The sequence below is a fragment of the Microtus pennsylvanicus genome, chromosome 7, assembly GCF_037038515.1.
Source record: "Microtus pennsylvanicus isolate mMicPen1 chromosome 7, mMicPen1.hap1, whole genome shotgun sequence".
NCBI lineage: Eukaryota > Metazoa > Chordata > Mammalia > Rodentia > Cricetidae > Microtus > Microtus pennsylvanicus.
In genome coordinates, this window is record NC_134585.1 from 84,131,128 (window position 1) to 84,150,049 (window position 18,922).

Consider the following 18,922-nt stretch of genomic DNA (forward strand, 5'->3'; position numbering starts at 1 on the left):
TTTAGTTTTTGAGTAGTTTTTACTGATGTTTGTTTTAGTTTACTGATCCTTTCTTCTATAATGCCCAACATACTGGGAAATCCATATGGTGAAATTTCCTTTCAGTTCTAGGATTGATCTCTTTGTTAAAAAAGCCTTTGTAGGCTGGGCAGTGGTGGCACACACTTTTAATCCCAGCACTCAGGAGGCAGAGGCAGGCGGATCTCTGTGAGTTTGAGGCCAGCCTGATCGACAAGAGCTAGTTCCAGGACAGGCTCCAAAGCTACAGAGAAACCGGTCTTGAAAAAAACAAAAACCAAACAAACAAAACAGCCTTTGTCATCTGCTGCTGACAGTGTCTGTCTGTCTTTCCCTGTATGTTATTGAACATGCTTTTGATGTTGGCTGTTTTACAGCCGCTGACTATCAGTTTCATCACTGTGTCGTTTTTCTTTCTTCTGGGACACGGGTGCCTGCTTCTTTGCAGGTTCAGTATTTTTGTTGTTCATTACAGATACCATCATGTGCAGGATTTGCATGTTTCTCTTTTACACAGGCTTCACTTCTGTCAAACTAGGAATCTCTGGCCTTCTTGAGATGGATTTAGAGTCGCCCTTGTTTTAAGGTGTGCTCCTGACTTACAGCATGGTTTGTCCATAGACTGCTGTAACCACATGTTCAGCGTGTGTACTCGTGTCTCCTTACCCAGATGCTTGCACCCAGTGTCTCTCTGCTCCATGTGTCCTGTAATCCTACGAGAGCCTTGACAGCCCAGCGTCTTTCCACTGAGCTTTTGGGTCTTTGTTACTATTTCACCAGAGAGTGGAGGTGATCTGGCTGCAGATGTCTGAGGCTTCTGCGTGTATATCTGACACCCTGACCAAAACGAATGCTGTTCTTCATTTGGCTCTGCTTCCTGTGGCCTCAATCTATTAGGAAGTGCCCTCATTCAGAACGCGAACTCAGAGCTCTGCAGCTGCACAGCCTGTATTTCTTGTTCAGTCTTAGGCTTCTGTTGTGTTTTATATTTACACATGAATGTGGCCCAAGGCAAGATCAAATAGCAGTCAATTTACAATGACTGAAATTGTATTTGTGGCAATTTTTAAAGAATTTTTTTAGTTGATGTGCTATTAGCCGTTTCAGAATTTGTTATTGGAGGGCATTTATGTATTCTTCGTGTTGGCTAGCATATCTCTGTGACTGTAATGGTCTCATCTTCCCAGAAGATCCTGCACTTGGTAACTGATCACTCCCCTCCCCAGTGTGAAGGGAATCATGTGAGGGATCCTTTCTACCTGATATCAGTATAATTTATGTAGTCAACCAGTTTTGAAATACAAAAATCAAAACTCTCATTGCTGTCAAAAGGAGACTATAAATATATAGGTGGAATTAAGTTGCGGCAGAACAGTGGACTTGAGTGCAGAATCTCCAGGACATGTGTTGTAGACATTATATGGACTATAGAGATAGATAGCATTGTAAGAGAAAACACAGGTTTTATGGTAGAGATTGATTTTAAGTACAAGTTTGCAGAGTATATAATATTTAAACAGACTGGTATCTCAGGATGTGAATAGATATACATGGTGGAAATAGCAAGTCATTATTATATTTGTTTATATTTTGTGTGCACACATGTGTGTGCACACGCAGTAAGCATTTACATATGTAGCAGTCAAAGAACAACTCTCGACGTTGGTTACTTCCTTCCAGCATGTGCGTTTCACGGGTTAAACTCAGGTCCTTAGCTGCAGAGCCTTTGTACTGGCCCAGCAAGACATCTTTAAATGACTAATTTCACTATAGGAAAGCGTTTGGGTTGGGACATGGTGATAATTATGATACTTATGTGTATAATATAATATTAGCATAAGCTGAGCACTTGGTCTTTGGACTTCAGTGTGTAAATCACCTGGCAGTGATCTAAAGACACTTAGGCAGGAAGAAACTCTGCCGTGGAGGAAGCAATAGGAAAGCTGTTTCTGTCAGAGTGAGGTAACAAGGTCTGCCCTAAGGTGTGGCAGTGGAAAGAGAGAGGAAGTGCATGTACAGGAAACAGCATGAAGGAAGCAATGAGCAACAACAAAATTGTTAGGTGGGTTTGCTTGAGATTGATGTATTTGCAAAGATTTGAAAGCCAGAAAGTGGTCTTGTTGTCAGGTGATAAACTGACTGAAGATGTGAGGGCTGATGGGATTTAATGTCAGTCAGCTCATTTTATAATGGCATCCTTGCTTCAAGCTGACGGTGGCTCGTTGGTGCCTACCCCTTGACAGTTTTAACAGTTCTCGTGTTGTTCTTCAGTTGGGAATTCAGTAGCCAGCCGAGTAAACACCAGTGCAAAGTACAGCACTGTGACTAAGAATGTAATTAAAGTTACAGTACTGAATTGCCAAGATAATTACCCCATGCCCCACATGCCCTCTATTCCCATGGCACTTACCAGGCGGCATTGTTTAGGTGATTGTCTTTCTAGTTACTAGCCATTTGGATTGGTTAGCGTTTGCTGCCAGAGAAATCACAAATAGGAATGCAGTCATACCTTATTTCTTATAAGCCTGTGATTATGTGTGGTGATTTGTCAGGCTGCTCTGTGAAGCTGTTCAGTTGTTCTGCTGCTGTGAGCCCAGCCAAGGAAGTCTTGGCTAGCCCCCCTTTTCCAGCTCCACATGGGCTTTCATCCTCCATTGGGCTGGCCCAGGCCTTCCCCTTCCGGGAAAGAAAAACTGGTCATTGCGCTGCCTGTTGAAACCCATGTTCATGACCTGCTTCTGAACCCCCTGCCCCCTGACTGTTCAGTGCCTGGCATAGGCCTGATAAGATTCAAGGAGCAGAGATATCGATTTTATATTCCCCGTGTTATGAGAAGTGTGAACAGTTGTGGCCTTGTTTTCAGTCTACCACAGCTATAAACTCTTGAGTGCAGACGATGCCTCTCTTGTGCAGTTTTGTTTCTTTGGAGACTGACATGGTCAGATAATTGCTTTCTGATGAGTTAATGAAGGGTGGAAAATATCCAGGCAACATTTCAAACACGGTCTACCTGTGACACAGAGCTTGGCATATACGTGTACCATGGATCTGCTCCTGACAGCAATATAGGTGAAGTTCAAACACATTTTAATTTTAGTTTAGTAACTGTGGTTTCTGAGATAATCGTTCTATTTCCTATCCTTTGAAACTTAGCATAGGATTTTTTGAAAGTCTCACTTGTCTTAGTATTGTTTTTACCTTCACATTTGGATGCCTTGGGAAGAGCTCATTTGAAATTCATGCACTTTCAGGATCCTATTCTGGTCCTCACACTACACTCTGTGAAAGCGTAAGGTGAATCCACCAGGTAATAAATGTTGGGACAGAAAGCACACCCAGGAGATTAAAGAGTGAAAGAAGGTGTGTTATCTGCAGTGAGGAAGAAAAACATTCTGAGACTCCTAACATGTGTCTCCTCGATGGAGACAAAGAAATTTGACTGGGCAATGTGTGTGCGAAGGCTGGGGAGATTCCTCAGTGAATGCACAGGGAGCCTTTTCCTGCTCCAGTCCTCGTGACAGCTTGCTACTTCATGTGCTGGCATGCTCACAATTGGCAGAAAGGCAGAATGCCTCTACTGTGGAGAATGTAGCATTATAATAACATTATAGTAAGCAAAGATCACTCTAGGTCACCTAGAAGAGGGACTTGGCAAATGTGGCTGATTTAAACCAACTCCTTGCCATCTTCTCTGGAGGATCTTAGCTGGAAACAAGCAAAAACTACTGGTAAGAGCAGGGACTTCAGTGGTCATCATGGCAGGTGGCATCCTACCCTTATTGATGTGGGATTCCCCTCTGTATGCTGTGAATATCATTGGTTAATAAAACAACTGCTTTGGGCCTATAGCAGAGCTATAGGGAAACAGAGATAGTGGGGGAGGGGGAACTAAACTGAATGCTGAAAGAAAGGAGGCAGAGTCAGAGAGAAGCCTTGGAGCCGCTGCTTGAGACAGATGTGCTGAAACTTTGCTGGCAGGCCATGACCTTGTGGTGATGCACAGATTAATGCAGATGGGTTAAATTAATATGTAAGAGTTAGCCAATAAGAAGCTAGAGCTAATGGGCCAAGCAGAGATTTAAATAATATGGTTTCTGTATGATTCTTTTGGGTCTGAGCTACCAAGCTGCCGGGAACCGACAAGCAGCCTCCTTCAACACCCCACTTAACCCTGGCCACTAGCACGGGTGCTTAACCCTTTAAGATCCTCCTTAACATGTTAAGAGTGCCTACTGCTCTTGCAGAGGACCCAGGATCAGTTTCTAACACCCACATGGTGTTATCTGCTTCTTGCCCCCACCGGCACCCTCACACTTGTGGTGCAAATACATGCTTGCAGAAAAAACACTCAAGCCACATTAAATAAAAATAAATAAAACCTTAAGGAAAAGAAGATCCCATATAGCAGCTAACATTATGAGTACACTAGTTCCAGTCAGAACATTTGAGAGGCTGGGAGCAAAGGTGCATTGAAGAGAATAATACTCATGTCAAGAGGAAAATCCCATTGCCCATTACACGGGTGCAAGGGCCATAGACTGTGCAGTCCGATAAGCTGGCTGTAGTCTGTCAGCCTGAGCAAATGACTCAGTCCCTCTAGAGCTCAGTTCGTCACATGGACTGTGTTTTCTGGGTTCCATATAATAAGTGGCATGTGTGGTGCTACCTACAGTTCCTGCTTCTGGGAAGCAGCCTGCCAAGCTTGGCTCTTCCTCCATATGAGCCAAAGCACTTGTCCTGATGCCGTAACCCTCACTGTGGTTTCTTCTCCTCAACATGACTGGCACCTGGGATTAGTTCATTCTTTGTTGGGGCAATATGGTGCCTTCCGGGATGTTCAGGTTACCTCTAGAAGCTGATAAGACCAGCTGTACAGTTCTGTCAGTCTAGAACACTCTAGAGAATAACTTCCAAACATTTTATAGGACAGTGGCATGCAACCACTTCAGACTCTCATATGATTGAATGCCCATAAATATGGATGGGAAATTAAATGTTCTATCTGCCTTAGTCACTGTTCTATTGCTGGGAAGAGACACCATGACCAAGGAAGTTCTTAGAAAAGAAAACATTTAACTGGGGGCTGGCTTAACAGTTGCAGAGGTTTCATCCATTGTCATCATAACAGAGAACATGGGGGAAGGCAGGCAGGCAGTAGCTGAGAGTTCTACATCATGATCCATAAGCAGAGTAAGACAGAGACTTTGGGCTTGGAATGAACTTTTTGAAAATTCAAAACTCACTCCATGGACATTTTTTTAAATAAGTACCATATACCAAAGCTAAATCAAGACCAGGTGAATAATCTAAATAGACCTGTTAGTCGCGAAGAATTAGAAACGGTTATCAAAAATCTCCCTTCGAAAAAAAGCCCAGGAACAGATGGTTTCAATGCAGAATTCTACCAGAACTTCCAAGAAGAGCTAATACCTATACTCCTTAATGTATTTCACAATATAGAAACAGAAGAGTCATTGCCAAATTCCTTTTATGAAGCTACAGTTACCCTGATACCAAAGCCACACAAAGACCCAACCAAGAAAGAGAATTACAGGTCTATCTCACTCATGAACAATCCTCGATAAAATACTGGCAAACTGAATCCAAGAACACAATAGAAAAATTATCCATTTTGATCAAGTAGGCTTCATCCCAGAGATGCAGGGCTGGTTAACATACGCAAATCTATCAATGTAATCCAGCATATAAATAAACTGAAAGAAAAAAACAATATGATCATTTCATTAGATGCTGAAAAGGCATTCAACAAAATTCAACACCCCTTTATGATAAAGGTCTTGGAGAGATTAGGGATACAAGGGTCATACCTAAATATAATAAAAGCTATTTACAGCAAGCCAACAGCTAACATTAAATTAAACGGAGAAAAACTCAAAGCCATCCCACTAAAATCAGGAACACGACAAGGATGTCCACTCTCTCCATACCTCTTCAATATAGTGCTTGAAGTTCTAGCAATAGCAATAAGACAACATAAGGGGATCAAGGGGATTCGTATTGTAAAGGAAGAAGTTAAGCTTTCGTTATTTGCAAATGATATGATAGTATACATAAGCGACCCCAAAAACTCTACCAAAGAACTCCTACAGCTGATAAACACCTTTAGTAATGTGGCAGGATACAAGATCAACTCCAAAAAATCAGTTGCCTTCCTATACACTAAGGATAAGGAAGCAAAGAGGGAAATCAGAGAAGCATCACCTTTCACGATTGCCACAAATAGCATAAAATATCTTGGGGTAACTCTGACCAAGGAAGTGAAAGATCTATTTGACAAGAACTTTAAGTCTTTGAAGAAAGAAATTGAAGAGGACACCAGAAAATGGAAGGACCTCCCTTGCTCTTGGATTGGGAGGATCAACATAGTAAAAATGGCAATTCTACCAAAAGCAATCTATAGATTCAATGTAATCCCCATCAAAATCCCATCAAAATTCTTCACAGATCTGGAGAAGACAATAATCAACTTTATATGGAAAAACAAAAAACCAAGGATAGCCAAAACAATCTTGTACAATAAAGGATTGTCTGGAGGCATTACCACCCCTGACTTCAAACTCTATTACAGAGCTACAGTTTTGAAAATAGCTTGGTATTGGCGTAAAAACAGAGAAGTCGACCAATGGAATCGAATAGAAGACCCTGACTTTAACCCACAAACCTATGAACACCTGATTTTCGATAAAGGAGCTAAAAGTATACAATGGAAAAAAGAAAGCATCTTCAACAAATTGTGCTGGCAAAACTGGATGTCAATCTGTAGGAGAATGAAAATAGATCCATATCTATCACCATGCACAAAACTCAAGTCCAAATGGATTAAAGACTTCAATATCAGTCCGAACAACCTGATAGAAGAGAAAGTGGGAAGTACTCTACAACACATGGGCACAGGAGACTACTTCCTACATATAACCCCAGCAGCACAGACATTAAGGGCCTCATTGAATAAATGGGACCTCCTGAGACTGAGAAGCTTCTGTAAAGCAAAGGACACTGTCACTAAGACAAAAAGGCAACCCACTTACTGGGAGAAGATCTTCACCAATCCCGCAACTGACAAAGGTCTGATCTCCAAAATATATAAAGAACTCAAGAAACTAGACCGTAAAAGGCTAATCAACCCAATTATAAAATGGGGCACTGAGCTGAACAGAGAATTCTCAACAGAAGAAGTTCAAATGGCCAAAAGACACTTAAGGTCATGCTCAACTTCCTTAGTGATCAGGGAAATGCAAATCAAGACAACTTTAAGATACCATCTTACACCTGTCAGAATGGCTAAAATAAAAAACACCAATGATAGCCTTTGCTGGAGAGGTTGTGGAGAAAGGGGTACACTCATCCATTGCTGGTGGGAATGCAAACTTGTGCAACCACTCTGGAAAGCAGTGTGGCGGTTTCTCAGGAAATTCAGGATCAACCTACCCCTGGACCCAGCAATACCACTCTTGGGAATATACCCAAGAGAGGCCCTATCATACAACAAAAGTATATGCTCAACTATGTTCATAGCAGCATTGTTTGTAATAGCCAGAACCTGGAAACAACCTAGATGCCCTTCAATGGAAGAATGGATGAAGAAAGTATGGAATATATACATATTAGAGTACTACTCAGCAGTAAAAAAAAAAGGACTTCTTGAATTTTGCATACAAATGGATGGAAATAGAAAACACTATCCTGAGTGAGGTAAGCCAGACCCAAAAAGAGGAACATGGGATGTACTCACTCATATTTGGTTTCTAGCCATAAATAAAGGACATTGAGCTTATAATTCGTGATCCTAGAGAAGCTAAATAAGAAGATGAATCCAAAGACAAACATATAGGCATCCTCCTGAATATAAACCTTCATCAGGCAATGAAAGGAGACAGAGACAGAGACCCACATTGGAGCACAGGACTGAAATCTCAAGGTCCAAATCAGGAGCAGAAGGAGAGAGAGCATGAGCAAGGAACTCAGGACCGCGAGGGGTGCACCCACCCACTGAGACAATGGGGATATTCTATCGGGAACCCACTAAGGCCAGCTGGCCTGGGTCTGAAAAAGCATGGGATAAAACCGGACTTGCTGAACATAGAGGACAATGAGAACTACTGAGAACTCAAGAACAATGGCAATGGGTTTTTTATCCTACTGCATGTACTGGCTTTATGGGAGCCTAGGCAGTTTTGATGCTCACCTTACTAGACCTGGATGGAGGTGGGTGGTCCTTGGACTTCCCACAGGTCAGGGAACCCTGATTGCTCTTCAAGCTGATGAGGGAGGGGGACTTGATCAGGAGAGGCGGAGGGAAATGGGAGGCAGTGGCGGGGAAGAGGCAGAAATCTTTAATTAATTAATTAATTAATTAATTAATTAATTAAAAACTCACCCCAAATGATACATTTCCTTCAACAAGGCTCTATCTCCTAATCCTTCTAATCCTTTCAAGTAGTGTGAAGGCGTAAGTCACAAACAATACCACACCAGTTTGGAATTATGATTAATAGAGTGGTATTTATTTAAAGGGGAAAAAACTTACAGATCACCGTCCCAGACAACAGCCCTCTGCGCAACCAGGAAGGGAGTCTAGTCGCAGGCGGAGCAGGAAGTGAAGAGAGAGAGGAGAGGGAAGTGGCCGCTTTTTTAAAGGGAGAGAGACCACTCCCCAATAGGCTGGTATCTCAGCGGCTATAGGCTGGAGGAGCGGAAGGACCTCCCGCAACACCAGTGCCACTCCCTGGTGACTCAGCATTCAAATATATGAGCCAAGGGGGCCATTATTAACCAAACCACCACATATCTTTCTCAGGATAATGAAAACACTCCCTCTCTCTCTCTCTCTCTCTCTCTCTCTCTCTCTCTCTCTCTCTCTCTCTCTCTCCTTTATCACGAGCAGGTATTTATTAGACTGTCTGATCTGTTAACACATGTTCTGTATCTCTTGCTCATTAATAAGTTTTTACATGAATTAACTAACTGACTGTTTTCTGTGGGTCTGCTGTCTTGTTAGATTGACATTCATCGTGGATGGATACCTCTGCCAGTTCTCAATATTTGCATTTAGCAGGTGGCTATTTGATATAATTGTCATGATGCTCCTGCTGAAGTCATTATTGAAAAGGGAAGAAGTAGAAAATTAGTTTGCACAACTCTTCGTGCGGTAGCATACACAGAAACATTGATTCTTTTTTTTTAAGGAAACTTTCAGAAATCAGTATGTCTGAAGAAAGTGAGCCCACTGCCAACCTTTATCACTGTACAGCCTGATGTCAGAAATGGGGGCACAGCCTTCATCACTAGTACAGTCTGATGTCAGAAAGGGGGGCACAATCTCATCACTGGTACAGTCTGATGTCAGAAAGGGGGACACGATCTCACCACTGGTACAGTCTGATGTCAGAAAGGGGGACACAATCTCATCACTGGTACAGTCTGATGTCAGAAAGGGGGACACAATCTCATCACTGGTACAGTCTGATGTCAGAAAGGGGGACACAATCTCACCACTGGTACAGTCTGATGTCAGAAAGGGGGACACAATCTCACCACTGGTACAGTCTGATGTCAGAAAGGGGGACACAATCTCACCACTGGTACAGTCTGATGTCAGAAAGGGGGACACAATCTCACCACTGGTACAGTCTGATGTCAGAAAGGGGGCACGACTGTTTGAACACCAGCTCTTTCCTAGTGTACCTCTTCTGAAGAGGGGTCAGAAGTGATGAGGAATTTTGACACATTCATACTGCATATCTTATTTAACAGTGTCAGACATTTTAAATTTTAAATTCAAGACAGTCTCTTTCTCTATTACAATATATCTCTAATATATATTAGATAAAGTTCCATGTCTCTGTACTTATCTCTCTAAATTATTGTAGCAATTCCATAATACTTAGAATTGTAGATTAATAATATAAACAACTATTTCAAAGCACATCACAAATTCCTCAAAATGGATTTACAGAAACTGGAATTACCTCCTCTGAATGTTTTATGTGATATGCATTGTAGACAGCCATAGCCCTTACGTCATGCTTTCCTCAACAATTTTTCTATGGAAAAGAAATTTCAATATACTTTATAATTTTGTTTTTAACAATGTATTATACACGTAGAATACAATACAGAAATGTTGTGAAAAGTCTCTTTTCTCTGTAACTTTACCCTTATTGGTAAACAAAAAAAGGGAGGGGGCATTAAACTTAACCTACTTGGTACCTGCTATGGCTAATACAATTTTGAACCACCCCACTAACCGCTTCCCAAGTTGGTATCCATACTATGCAAATTGTGATTCATTTTGGTTTGGAAAATTAGAGGGTTTTTTTCCTCCAATGAAATCTAACAGAATAGAAAGAGTTATGCTGCTGCTGCTGCTGCTGCTGTTGTTGTTGTTGTTTACCTTGAGTTAGATCTCAAGCTACCAATATCTCTGATCCTAGATGCTATGCATTTACTGAGGGGTGCTCCCAACCCCTTCCTTGAAGGCTCACCCGCTCCCACCCCCAGGGCTTTAGAGTTTCTCCACTCTGGCCAGCCACTTCACCAAGATGGCCCCATGTGAGGCTTAGTGACTAGGGAGATGGCCACGGGAATGCAGCAGTCTACTCAGCGCTCCCAGACTGTGTCACACTCGGGGCCTGGCTGGTCATGTTACATTATGCTTCGTGTGAAAACCACAACTCCCTGGATATTTCCTGAGACCTTAGCCATGTTTTCTGTGTCTCCTTATACGAGGTGAAGATCTTCCTAAAGCCTCACAGTTGGGGGAGATGAATGCAGAAATGAGACCCGGGCTTGTCTCCCTCTGCATCTCAAGGTCCTTCCTCAAAAGCACAGGAGCGAGCAAAAGGAAAGTGGGGGAAGGCTGGGGAAGCAGGGGTACAGAAGGGACTTTCCCACCGCTTTTCTAATCCTCAGCTCCAAAGGCCTGTCAATATTTCAACATTTTAGATATAAAACTTGCTTTTGCAATCAATGCAAATATTGCCCAGTGATTCATCCTTTCCAAATGACTCTTGGTTTCTTTTGACATTTTATTTTAAAAGTATGAATTAGCATTGACATCACCCTAGAGTTGCTATTACCTCTCAATGCTTCAGTAATTGCCAAGGCTTTATAAATCAAGCCATCCAAGTGTTCTTGGGCTTCCAGGGTGGTTTATAGAATTGCGTCTTTAGGCACACATAGTCTAGAAGTCTCAGGAGAGGGATGTTACTGAAGGCAAACTGGCGGCTTGTGGAGTGTGTAGTGGCGGGATCTTCATCAGGGCTTTGTCTACACTGTGGACGAGGAGGATACCCTTCTGTCTGTTAAGTGAAGTTGTCTTCCAAGTTGGAGTGAGACCTGCTTTAAGTCCCCATACTCAAAGGTCTACAAAACCATCCAAGTTTTAAAAAATAATCTTTATATTTTTTAAGATTATAGTAAAATTACAACAACCCCTCTTCACTTTCCTCAGAGTTCTTCCATGTACCTCCCTTGGTCTCTTTCAAAAATTCATGACCTCTTTCTTTTTTTAAAAATATTTACTTATTATGTATACAATATTCTGTCTGTGTGTATGCCTGCAGGCCAGAAGAGGGCACAAGACCCCATTACAGATGGTTATGAGCCACTATGTGGTTGCTGGGAATTGAACTCAGGACCTTTGGAAGAGCAGACAATGCTCTTAACCTCTGAGCCATCTCTCCAGCCCCCATGACCTCTTTCTTAATTGTTGTTAAATATATATATTTTCTCCTAAGTCCATAAATACCACCTGCTCCATCTGTATAATGGTTCTTAGATGTATGTTTTCATTGGTATTGAATAACCAGTCAGCGTGCACTTTCCTGGGCAAGCCCACGTCTCCTGCCCTCGGCATTCTGCCTGTAGTTCTTACTCTCGGGCTGAGGCCTCCTAAGTGACCCCACTTTCATGTTAGCTTGTCTCTTGGTGTCATCCTTGTTCAGATATACACATAATCAGTGCCATGAAGGTACTGGATGGGCTTTGACCGTTTATTAAGGCAGTAGTGTCACCTCCACCATGGATTGTTAGGAAAGAACACCCAGGTTGATGGAAAGCCTGGGGTTAGAAGGATGATGTAAAACTCTGGGCATTTAGAGTCAGTGGTATGAGCCCTGTATTGTATTCAGAGTGACTTGTTCTTACTAGTGTTCCAGTAATTAGACCGTGTACTGTATTTGTAATGCAGATATCCTCTTGCAAAAGCACATGTAGAATGGTATGGCGTAGATATATGCTCACACACACATAAAATCCAGGTTTACCAACACGTTTTATCCTGGAGGCTGTGTTCTACAAATGGGTTCTCATTAGCTAAATTATTCAGTGCTCAGTGTTTTACCCTTTCAAAAGTCCATCCCATCCAAAATGCAAAAACAGAGGCCATGGTGAATTTATTTAGTATCCAAAGCGGCAGAACCCTGGTATTTTGAATGACTTAATGTCCCTTTGTTTTAACTACTTACTTGAATAGATATATATTTAGTTGCAGCTGCTTGGATTTTTTTGTTTGTTTGTTTTTCGAGACAGGGTTTCTCTGTGGTTTTGGAGCCTGTCCTGGAACTAGCTCTTGTAGACCAGGCTGGTCTCGAACTCCCAGAGATCCGCCTGCCTCTGCCTCCCGAGTGCTGGGATTAAAGGCGTGCGCCACCACCGCCCGGCTTGGATTTTATTTTTTAAGACAGAGTCTTGAGCCGGGAGGCAGTGGCAGGTGGATCTCCATGAATTTGAGGCCATTCGATCTACAAGAGCTAGTTCCAGGCCAGGCTCCAAAGCTACAGAGAAACCCTGTCTCAAAACACACACACACACAAAATTAAAAAAATAAAAACAAAAAACAAAAACTCTACCATAGAAAGATCTACTTGCCTCTGCCTCCCAAATGCTGAGACTAAAGGCATGTGCCACTATACCTAACAATTGTTTTCTTTTTAAATATGTATATATTTATGTATGCATAAATATATTTAAATTATGTGCTTGTGTGTGTGCCTGCATAATTTTATGTGTACTATATGTGTGCAGGTACCTTCAGAGGTCAGAAGAGGGTGTCAGATTCCTTGTAACTGGAGGTGGACGGTCGTGAGCTTCCCCATGTAAGTACTAATCACTCTTAACTGTTGAGCCATCTCTCCAGCTCGCATTTGAATGTTCTCATGCGTTGGTTTCTTACTTTAAGCAGATACCCCTTGCAAACCTGTGTGGACTCGTTGCACAGGACTCACAGCCACTACTCCGCTTCCAGTGGTAGCTGGCATTGCCCCGCGGGCCCCTGGGAGTGCTCGGGAGGCTTCCGTGCCTCCTGTTAGTCTCTGGGTTCTGTAACACAAGAGCATTTCACTGGAAACGAAGCCTTGTACTTTTGGGGACGTAGTGAGGTGTTTTACTTGGTGTAAGGCCTAGACTTCCGTCTGAGATCCGGCAGGCTGTTGGGTTTCAGAAGGACATAGCGACTCCTTTCACATATCAGCAGGGGTCCATGCTACAGGGTGGGCACAGCAGCTCTGTTCCATGTTGTCACGGGTCCAGAGTCCGTGCATTCATGTGGTACACGTGGGGTTCATCCTGCATGAAATGTGAATTCCAGGTGCAGCCACTGGTTCTCCATGCTTATCGTGGCCCCTGGCTGACTGGAGTGTGCTGGGCCTGTGCATATTCATAGCTGGCCAGAATTCAGAAAATTTGGGATGTACAGGTTTCACGCTGTCCCTGGTATTTTTTATTGTTCTCTTTAGAATTTCCTTGCACCTTGACAAAGGCAGAGTGACTTTCGCTGGTCCTCACAGGAGGGCAGAGGGTGGAGCATTCTATGGCTTCCCTCCCCAGTGTTATGCAAAATAGTTTCAGTGCCTCCTGGGCTCCTCAACCAAGTCTAGCCAATTCAAAGACCATTTCAGAGTTCCTGAGAAAACAATACACATAAGGGATCAGACTGTAAGAAGTAGAAATGGCCACAAGATTCCATCTGTGGGTGATTTTTACACAGAAATAAGGCCAGCTGTGTCAAGGTAAGAACATCAGCTTAGCGAGGGGGTTGGGTCCTGCAAACTCCCCGCTGTGAGAGTTAGATGCCAGGGAGGGGCTGCATTGCACCATGCCCTCCTTATGAGGTCTTTTGGACACATTTGTGTCTGTCATCTCTGTAGTAATTCAGCATATACCTGAATATATGCCAAGGTTGTGGGACTTTTAAGGTCCATTCCAGTATTACAGTTTTGACTTCTTTTGTTTTATTGTGACAGCTTCAACATGGCGGACGACGACCCATATGGAACCGGGCAGGTAAGTCATCATTTCTCTAACGACTCTGTGCAAGTGTGCTTGTGTTCCAGATACACAGAAGCAGCACTAACGACTCAGTGGAGGGCAGACTCTAAATTAGTAAACTTTACTTGATTTTTTTTCCAGTTTTTCTGTTCTTCCAGGATAGGAGAGGGTAGTTTCATATATATTTTTGCATAAAATTGCATGTACACTGTGTATACAAGGTACATTATATACAATGGCCAGGAGATAGCCACTGAGCCAGCTGTGCTGGCACCTGATTCCAGTATTCAATATGATGACCCTGTAAATAATCTTTTAAAAAAAAAAAAAGATAAGCCAGTGAGTGAGATTTTTTGGGGGGGTTGCTATTAACATTGCTACAAACCCGGTGACTTGAAACAATAGGAATACATCTTTTTATAGGTCTGGAGGCAAGAACTCAAAATTGGGGGCTGGCAGGGCGGTTCCTGCCCCATACAGCTTCTGTGGGTGCTTAGAGATCCTTGGTACCCCTCGGCTGATAGCATCACCATCACACCAACTGTAGAGTCTGTTGTTGCTGACTTTCCTCCACTCTTTGGATTGAGGGCCCATCTCCTTCTAGTGTGAATTCACCTAGCTTATATAAAGGCAAAGGCTGCATTTCCAAATAAGGTCCCATGTAGCAGGAGCACTTAGAAATTTAAAATGCATTTTTTTCAAAGGTGTTGTAGTTAGACTCATCGCAGCCGATGAGAAGGCATGCGCTCTGAGAGCGTCACGCTGTCTTCGTGCCATCACCGGGCTCATCATCAGTGTTAGCAGTTAGGACACAGGCCAGCTCTAGGGTATCTGTGTCCCTTTGTCCCCCCTCGCTTTCTCATGTGAAAAGCTCTAAACCCATAGAAATGAACAGTGTGGTGAATCCATCTTGGTTATTGGTATTCCGTTTCTTTCCTCCATATAGAGGGCATAGAAATGAGCCTTGGAAGCAGTTTCTAGACACTGATGTGATTGCAGTGGCAATAGTAAATGTGGACTCTAATGATCTTTTAAATTATTTAAAGCTGGTGTCTGCTTGTTTTTTAGACTGTTCATTGAGACTTTATTATGTACAGACATTAGCATCCTAGAGATGGAGAGACCAGTGGTATATGGACTGACTTCAGGAGCTGCCTTCTAATTGGAGGAACAGAACCACACTTTGCATAGTCAGTGGATGCTGCCCTGGTTCCCTGAGGCACAGAAGCATTAAGAGGGATCTCCTTTTGCTTCTTTGGAGAAAGTGCAGGTTAAGGATCACTTTCCAAAGGAAGTCTAAGCTGAGTTTTAAAAGCTACAACCAGTACAGGGAGCCTACTTAGAAGAGAACCCTGGCACAACATTTGATATTACTTCACATTTAAATTTTGGTGGTAAACTTCTGAGACTACCGTTTCCCAAATTTATGCGTGCAAAGAATCAGCCAAAAATAAAACTGAAAGTGAAATATTTCTCGGGGATCTGGTGTTTCTACAATCAAACAGCCCTAGAGTAGTTGTGAGAACAAGATGGGCATCCCGTTCTCACCAGGCCAGGTAGAGTGAGCTTGTATTAGGTTTCATGTCACCGTTCCTTCCTGATTCTGTTGTAAAAATGGCGACATTGGATAGCTCTAGAACATTTTCCCTTTTGCAGCATAGACGACTCCTGGTGGCTCCTGTCATCAGCACCCTTTGTTTTACCTTTCACTTTTAATTGCTGCTTCTAACGAAGCCCAGATCTCACCAGCACGAGGGCTGCTTCTGCTTGGTTTCAAACCATGCTTTCCTGTCTATGCACAGGAAATCTTATCAACCAGAGATGGTCTTTTATGCCACAAAATAGTAAAACCTGCTGAGGACAGTCATTTTGAAAGTTTCTTATGTGGGCAGTTTTGAGCTGATCAGCAGCAGGGGTGGGCACATTCTAGCATTTCAACCCGGTGCGGGGAGAGGTCCTTGAAGGTTTTTTGTTTGTTTTCCTGTCTTGAGCTTTAAGATGGTAGTTTCTAAAGTTTGCCTTCTTCAGGGAAGTGTCCTCAGTGTCTGAGCATACACTGGAGTTGGTTCTCCACCCTTCACCAAATAAGCTCCGTGGGCTACATGCAGTACAGCATGTCTTACTGGGAATTTTCCCTCAGTTCAGGCATTGCGGACACCTGCAGGACCATAGCACGGGAGTTCCTTTTGAGGTCATCCTTTTTGCTCAGAGATGGTGGATACCCTGCGTGGCCTGAAACTTAATTTTGCAGGACGTAGTTTCCCATTCTGTATTTCTTTACTGACAGTCAAGGACGTGGAAGAGCTTTGCTAAGCATTGAAGAGTAGCCCATGTTTGCTCCTCCATTGAAAATTTGCGTCCCTCAAAACCGAATTTGAAGTGATTTTTATTAAAATGTCACATTTTAGGAGCCAGTGAGATTTTTCAGAGAATAAAGTACTTACTGACAACCTGAGTTTGACATCCCCCAAACACACACAGAAATGAATGTAACAAAAAAAAGTTAAGCATTATTTTCTTACTTCTGATTTAAATAGATATACTAGGATCTGAGGTACCCAACCATATCCAGATTTACTAATAAGGATAAAAATACTTCCAGCTTGCCAGCTGACCAGAGAAGGTGAAATAAATACATTTGCTTTGTGTGTGGTGCACAAGCATTTCCCAAGTGACTTTTGAGAGTGAGAAAGACCATAAGCTCATGAATAAACATGCGAATTTCTAATGATGTGACTGGGGAAATGCCTTTTGGAACAATGGTTAGTAGTGACCTAACAAGATAGAGCTTAATCTATCAAAACATATTGTATGTCCATTCTTTCAGTTGTGTTAGTTGTGTGTTCTTCCTGTAACAAGTTACCATAATCTTACAATTTGAAACAACAGAAATACCTTCTCCTGTAGCGTAGAATAAGAATTCCAAAGGCAAGGAACTAACAGGTCTACATTCCCAGCAACTGCTGTTTCTTTCCCTCCGAGCTCCTAAGGCTGCCTGTGTTCCCTGGATGAGTTCTCCCAGCGCTCCAGACTCTTGCCTCTACAGTCACGCATCCCTTTGATTTCCAACTGTCCTAGGTAGCAAACCTGGGTGTTCCAGGATAATCCTGTTGTTTAATAGTTTTACATCATTGTCACATGCAGTCTATCTTTTGCCGTATGAAACATAGGCCCTGGGAAGTAGATTAGTTCTGGGGTAGATGTCTTGGAGCCATTGTTCAGTGCACCACCCTCTACTGAATTCCAGGGAGTCTGTGTTGTGGTGGAAGAGCAGAGGTGGGGGAGGGGAGCGTGCACTCTCCCATCCTTTGCTCAGCTGCACCGTCAGTTTTGTAAGTTATGCAGCTGCTGTTTGTGACTCTTTCAGGCCTTGAAATTCTGTAGCTCAAGAAAGAATATATTTTTCATCAAAACAGAAACACAGATCTAAGATTATATGCATGTGTGTATGTGTCTGCCTGTATGCACCCACATGTTCCTGTGAGTGTACATGTGTGTTCACATGTGTGTGGAGACTGAAGGTCAATGCTGGCTGTCTTTCCCAATCGCTTCCCATCTTGTGTGTGGATTCAGCTCATGGATTCCGCTAGATATCTCAGCCAGCAAACCCGATCCTCTTGTCCACATCTTCCCAGAAGTGGTGATGTAGACAAACTGCCATACCCAGCTATTCACATAGGAACTGGGGCTCTGACCTCTCTTCCTAATTCTTGTACAGGAAGCACTTTATCCCCTGGGTCCTCTCCACCCTCTGGGGTTAGACTCTTATTCCTAAGAGGGTGCAAGATTCAGATCACTCGTTCAACAAATAGTGCTTAAGTACCCACCATGCCTGGAGCTCACTTGGCTCTGAAGATGCACTAGCTAGAAGGATCCACGAGGTCCCTGCCTTCGGAGACCTCATAGCTCTTACTCTTCTTGAATTCCTTTTTTACATATGTAAGTTCTGCATGCAGCAGCCTAACCGGGTCTCAGAAAGCCACTTTAGAATCCTGATCTTAGGAATCCCGTTTTTAGGCTTTCGTTTCTAGTTTTCATTCTTGTAATTAGTTCTTCCTGTAAATTAAAAGAGGAATTAAAATCTTTGTATTTTCTTCTTTACAGATGTTTCATTTGAATTCTGCGTTGCCTCATCCAATATTTAATACAGAATTATATGCACCAGAAATGCCCCTGTCAACGGGTAAGACAAGTGGCATCCTTCTCCTGTTGTTTTGCTTTTCCCTTAAAAATAATATTTGGGGTCAGGAATCAAAGAGATGTGGACCAACCCAAACTCAGTACATATGAAAATACCATAAGGAAGCCTGTCACGCTGTGGGTGCTGGGGACCAAACCCAGTTCCTCGGGAAGAGCCACAAATGCTCTTAACCACTGAACTGTCTCCCCAGCCACAATGCTCTCTTCAAATCCAGTGATGTTCATAGGAAGGAAGTGGTGATTTGTGTCTTCAAACCAGCCTTTCAGTATGCTTCCTGGAAATGCATTTCACAAAAGTGTTTCAGCGCACTCACACATTGTCTGCACAAGTGTGGTTCTGGCATAGGCTAGATACTCCAGAGCACTGTCTTTCTCCACATTTGATTCCCCGTTTGTGTCCTCTTTGCTTTGCTGC

At 42.8% G+C, this 18,922-nt stretch overlaps 1 protein-coding gene across 2 annotated transcripts in view; it reads left to right on the plus strand.

The window, feature by feature from the left end:
* The window catches only part of Nfkb1 (nuclear factor kappa B subunit 1), a 113,564-nt gene that overhangs the window by 14,050 nt on the left and 80,592 nt on the right, over positions 1 to 18,922 (plus strand). For both annotated transcript variants that reach the window (XM_075981277.1, XM_075981276.1), the window contains exons 2-4: positions 13,066 to 13,136; positions 14,283 to 14,322; positions 18,412 to 18,490. In XM_075981277.1, coding sequence (XP_075837392.1) covers positions 14,290 to 14,322; positions 18,412 to 18,490 — 112 coding nt within the window. In that variant the 5' untranslated portion in view covers positions 13,066 to 13,136; positions 14,283 to 14,289. The remainder of the gene's footprint in view (positions 1 to 13,065; positions 13,137 to 14,282; positions 14,323 to 18,411; positions 18,491 to 18,922) is intronic.